The sequence below is a fragment of the Lolium rigidum genome, chromosome 6 (genome assembly GCF_022539505.1).
Source record: "Lolium rigidum isolate FL_2022 chromosome 6, APGP_CSIRO_Lrig_0.1, whole genome shotgun sequence".
In the NCBI taxonomy this organism is placed as follows: Eukaryota; Viridiplantae; Streptophyta; class Magnoliopsida; order Poales; family Poaceae; genus Lolium; species Lolium rigidum.
In genome coordinates, this window is record NC_061513.1 from 282,349,121 (window position 1) to 282,354,369 (window position 5,249).

A 5,249-nucleotide genomic window follows, 5' to 3' on the forward strand; every position below is an offset into this window, starting at 1 on the left:
GTGACCCCTGTTCCATGTAGCTTGGTGTGGCAGCCGGAGATCCTGGACCTTGCTCTCCAGCCACGCTCGCAGCGTGGAGCAGGTGGAGGCGAGGGCTGTATCTGACGAGGGCGACCAAGGACCTCTCTGCTCGAACAGGACCAGCAGAGGGAGCTTCTTCGCCGCGGACGCGATGAGCTCCTCTTTGTGAATGTGGTACTGGCACGTCACCTCCAGCCTCCGCAGCAACGGCGCTGCAATGTCGAGGAAATCAATTAGCTGCAGTTCTGAAAAGAGGTGTAAATTGGTCCTAATTTCCTGCTCTTTGTAATAGGCATCAAATAGGCGAATATACTCTTCCTCATTATCAGTGCGACGGCGGCAGTGCAAAGTGGAGACTGAGCAGGAAGTGCTGTGTGTGCGTCGTGCCGGAGTCACGAGAAATTCTCGAAGCGCCTGTGTTCAAGACCATTTTTAGAGATACACACAAATCAAGTATACAGGAAAACCCGCTAGATTCAAAGAGTGTAGCCACATGAGAGAACAAAACTCAAAATACACCATAAACGACACAAAACATTGCAACATTAGATTATACTGGTTGACACCAATTTTATTCTGGCGCCATTGTTTACATGAACCTTGTTTACTAGACACGAATGTGCGGGCAGACGGAAAAAGCCATCGATCTCAATGCATGAATATCTAAAATGGTGCCGATGCGGAATAACTATCTTTCACTCGATGGATGCGACGATGGGGCTTCGCACGACATGCTTCTCTGACACCCATCTCAAGCTTCCTTCCACAGATTCTTCTTTACCCACCACGTGACTGCTCACTTGTCAAGCTAAATGTTTTCTTCTCTCCAACCTTGGAGAACGTCAGCTTCTCCGGAAAGACATGCACCACCATTGACTTGGATGCATCCACCTTCACCGTATAGGTCGACTTTGATGGTCCGACATTCGTCACCGTTCGATTCACGGTGAATGGCATCGACGTCACGAGCACCGTAATCATCGGGTAGTTGAGCTGCGTGTTCTTGATCTTTGGTAGCGTTGCGCAATTCAGGCTTGAGTTGTGCTTCGGCATGATGGTTGCCAGGCCATGGTCGCCAAGGAGCCAACAAATATAACCTGCATAGTCACCAATGCTAAGGTCGTACACTAGACCAGGGTCAGCTGCTCTGGTGGGGTTCACATGTCCAGCTCCTGTGTCATATGCACTCGCTTTCATGTATCGATGGTCCAAGATCGGTCCACCTCTGCTATCGACGATGTCTGATGTTGTCAAGATGGCAGACTTGATGGCAGCCGGTGACCAGGTAGGATGTATGCTCTTGATAAGCGCGACGACACCACTAACGTGTGGAGTTGCCATGGAAGTGCCGGATATGATGTTATAAGGTTCCCATGTAGATCCCATCTCTCGCCGCCATGCGGCTAGGATATTGAGCCCTGGTGCCAATATATCTGGCTTGAGCACACCGGCGTCGATCGTGCTTGGACCTCGGGAAGAGAACGACGCTACGACGGGGGCCGGGTGGATACCAACCAATGTGTTGTTGTACGTGATAGCAGCCACCGAGTTGGTCCCTGGCGACGACACATAAGATGTGAGGATGGCACCATCGACCTCGGTTACTGCACCACTGCGGAGTTGTAATCCGAGAAGATCTATGGTGTAGCCATTGACCTTGTTATTGAATAACACCACACCAGCCGCGCCAGCAATCATTAAGTGGGGGATCTTATAGTACTGATTCTTCTCCGACATGCTTTCACAAACAAGGATCTTACCGACGATGGCATTGTCCTCGTCATATTCGCAGTACCGAAATTTCTCGGAGAAGATGAGAGGATATGACTTTGAGCTTGGTTTAGCTTCCTGGGTAAGCGCTTGTCCATAGATACGCTTGCCATTGCCAAGACACACTTCGGCACGAAAGCTCCGATCCACCGAGCCGGCGGCGACCGTGAGCAACCATGGAGCATCATTGCTGAGAAAGCCTGACGTGGGACCTTCATTGCCAGCCGCACACACCACGGTGATGCCCTTGGATATGGCACTAAACGCGCCGATGGCGATGGGGTCCTGATCAAAGCGCACACCCTTGCCGAAGCCAAGGGATAGTGAGAGGACATCCACCCCATCCTTGATGGCCGCATCCAGTCCAGCCAGTATGGCAGAATCATCACATCCATCATTTTTGCATACCTTGTACATGGCGATGTGGGCTCCAGGAGCTATTCCAACAGCGGTGCTTGTGCCGATGCCATGATATGATGCGCCAGGGACGAAGTTCCCGGCGACTATGGATGAGGTGTGAGTCCCATGCCCCGATGTGTCATCAGGATCCTCGTTCCCAACAAGTGACTTGGCACCAATAAGTTTGTTGTTGCAGCCGGCCATCTTGCACGACCCCTTCCACCGTGATGGGGGTGGTGGGACGCCATGGTCATCGAAGGAAGGGTGTGCTGCATAGATGCCGGTGTCCAGCAACCCGACGATAACTCCCTTCCCATATTTGGCGTTGGTCCAGAACCCAGTGCCATTCCTCAGACCTAGGAACTCGGGTGTGTGCGTGGTCATGAGTTGCAGTGTTCGCTCCGGGAACGCTCGCACGAACCCTGGCTTCTTGGCCACCGCATCGAGCTCAGCCCCTGTGAGCCTCGCGGCAAAGCCGCTAAATACTTGGGTGTAGGAGTGGAGAAGACGTAGCTTGCCAGATTCACCGCCACACGAGCCTAGCAAGAAAGACTCATGCCATCGGCGGTGATCCTCCTCCCTGGCACTCGAGCGCGGTGGATCGACAAGCACGATGTAAGTGCGATATGCAGAGGTTTCTGCGGTGATACATTGTGCCCGTTCGATAGCTGGGTTGATGTAGCACAACCCGGGTGTAAAAAAGAGGGTGACGAATAACAGAAGTGTCAGTATGAAATTGGAAAACGCAGCCATTGCTGCAGAGCAAACACACAAATATGATGAAGATGATGGTGATGCTTGGAACAGAGTCTGGGTGCCCTTTATACACCACGAATGATCCATGCAGTATATCGTAATTTTGGCACCATTATTTACTTGATAAATGCACCGGATGCAATAAATGATTTTAATATGTGCCATATCTGAATGATCTCGTACGATTAGGTGGGAGGCCAGCAACCTTTGTAGTAGTACCTACAAGACCGGTGATCAATGCAGTTTATCGCAAATTTGCCACAATTAGTTACTACTGTACTTGATTAATGTAGCACGCGTAGCAACATATAAATAGCTTTAGACTAGTCACAATGGGAAGTATCATACACTAGTATCATGCACATGATACTAGTTTATGATACTACTCTCACAATGCATAGTATCATAATATAGTATCATACTATCATCATATTTAATGTTTTTGTAAAATCTCAATGCAAATTTGTGCACATGATGTATTTGCCACTAAGTTTTCTAGTTTTACGTGCTATGATACGGTATCATATTATGATACCACTTCCATCTCTAACCTCATTAATTGATGTGCCACATCAGATTTTTGCCAACATGGCATGCATGATACTACTTATGATATTCCTATTGTGGCTAGTCTTAGTTTGTGCCAAATCTAAATGATCAGGATTACGTGGGAGCATCGCAATCTTTGGTAATTAATAGTATCTCTGGCACTAAATACTTATCACAGATTCACCGAATCTAGACATATTTTAGTCTATATTTAAATGCGGTGAAATATTTAGAGAAAATACAAGATCTTCTTTATATTCTGCATAAATGATATACTAAGATTTCTTCGTGTGAACATATATTTGCCATCGCTAAAACTATAGTTAATATTCAAATTAACAGCTGGTGGCTTGTACCTCATAAATGACAATATTGAAGAGTCATACTACCTTCATTCTAAAGAGTAAGGTTTATATTATTTTTGAAAAGTTAAACTATATATACTACCTCTGTTCCAAATCGTAAGACTTATATTTTTTTAAAATCAAACCAATTAAAGTTTGACCAAACTTTTAAAAATATATATCAATAAATATGATATTTTGTAGATACCATATGGAAATCTATTTCATTACCTATCTAATGATAGTATTTTGCATCTTAATGTTTGTTTTCTAAAAATTTGATCAAACTTAAGATAGTTTGACTTTTTAAAAATAGTATAAGCCTTCAGCTTTGGAATGGAGGTAGTATAAAGTTTGATTAAGTTTTTACAAAAAAATAACTAGTAAATTATAAAATTAATATTATTAGATACATCATCGAATATGTTTTCATATGATATCTGTACAACATCATATTTATTGATAGATTATCTAAGATTTGGTCAAACTTTACGTGGTTTGACTTTTGAAAAAAATGTCATAGTTATAGATACGTGGAACACATCTATAACTCCGTAATCTACCTAGAGCTTCAGAGCAAGGACGGTCCACAAATTTTGGTGGTTCTACGACGATATGACACTAAGGGCACCTTGTTCAGAGTGGCGGAAGCTTCCATAGAGCTTTAGTTTGTGCCAAATCTAAATGATCAGGATTACGTGGGCGCATTGCAATCTTTGGTAATTAATAGTACCTCTGGCACTAAATATTTATCATAGATTCACCGAATCTAGACATATTTTAGACTATATTTAAATGCAATGAAATATTTGGAGAAAATACAATATCTTCTTTATATTCTACATAAATGATATACTAAGATCTCTTCGTGTGAACATATATTTGCCATCACTAAATAAAACTATAGTTAAGATTCAAATTAACAGTTGGTGGCTTGTGCCTCATAAATGACAATATTGAAGAGTCATACTACCTCCATTCCAGAGTGTAAGGTTTATATTATTTTTGAAAAGTTAAACTATATATACTACCTCTGTTCCAAATCGTAAAGCTTATATTTTTCTAAAAGTCAAACCAATTAAAATTTGATCAAACTCTTAGAAAAATCTATCAATAAATATGATATTTTGTAGATACCATATGGAACTATATTTCATTATCTATCTAATTATATTGATTTTGTATTTTGTATCTTAATGATTTTTCTGTAAAAACTTGATCAAACTTGACATAATTTGACTTTTTGAAAATAATATAAGCCTTAAGCTTTTGAATGGATGTAGTATAAAGTTTGATTATGTTTTTACAACAAAATATCTAGTAAAATATAAAATCAATATCATTAAACACATCGTGAAATATATTTTCATATGATATATGTACAACCTCATATTTATTGAAAGATTATCT

The 5,249-nt window shown here is 42.4% G+C and overlaps 1 protein-coding gene across 1 annotated transcript; it reads right to left on the reverse strand.

Moving 5' to 3' along the window:
* Positions 1 to 798: 798 nt before the first annotated feature.
* LOC124659592 (subtilisin-like protease) lies at positions 799 to 2,943 on the reverse strand. Its single transcript, XM_047197432.1, has one exon. It carries the CDS (start codon positions 2,941 to 2,943, stop codon positions 799 to 801), a length of 2,145 nt encoding a protein of 714 aa, XP_047053388.1.
* Positions 2,944 to 5,249: the final 2,306 nt, after the last annotated feature.

Coding starts and splice junctions, on each gene's coding strand:
- LOC124659592 (XM_047197432.1), bottom strand. CDS start 2,943: ATGGCTGCGTTTTCCAATTTCATACTGACACTTCTGTTATTCGTCACC.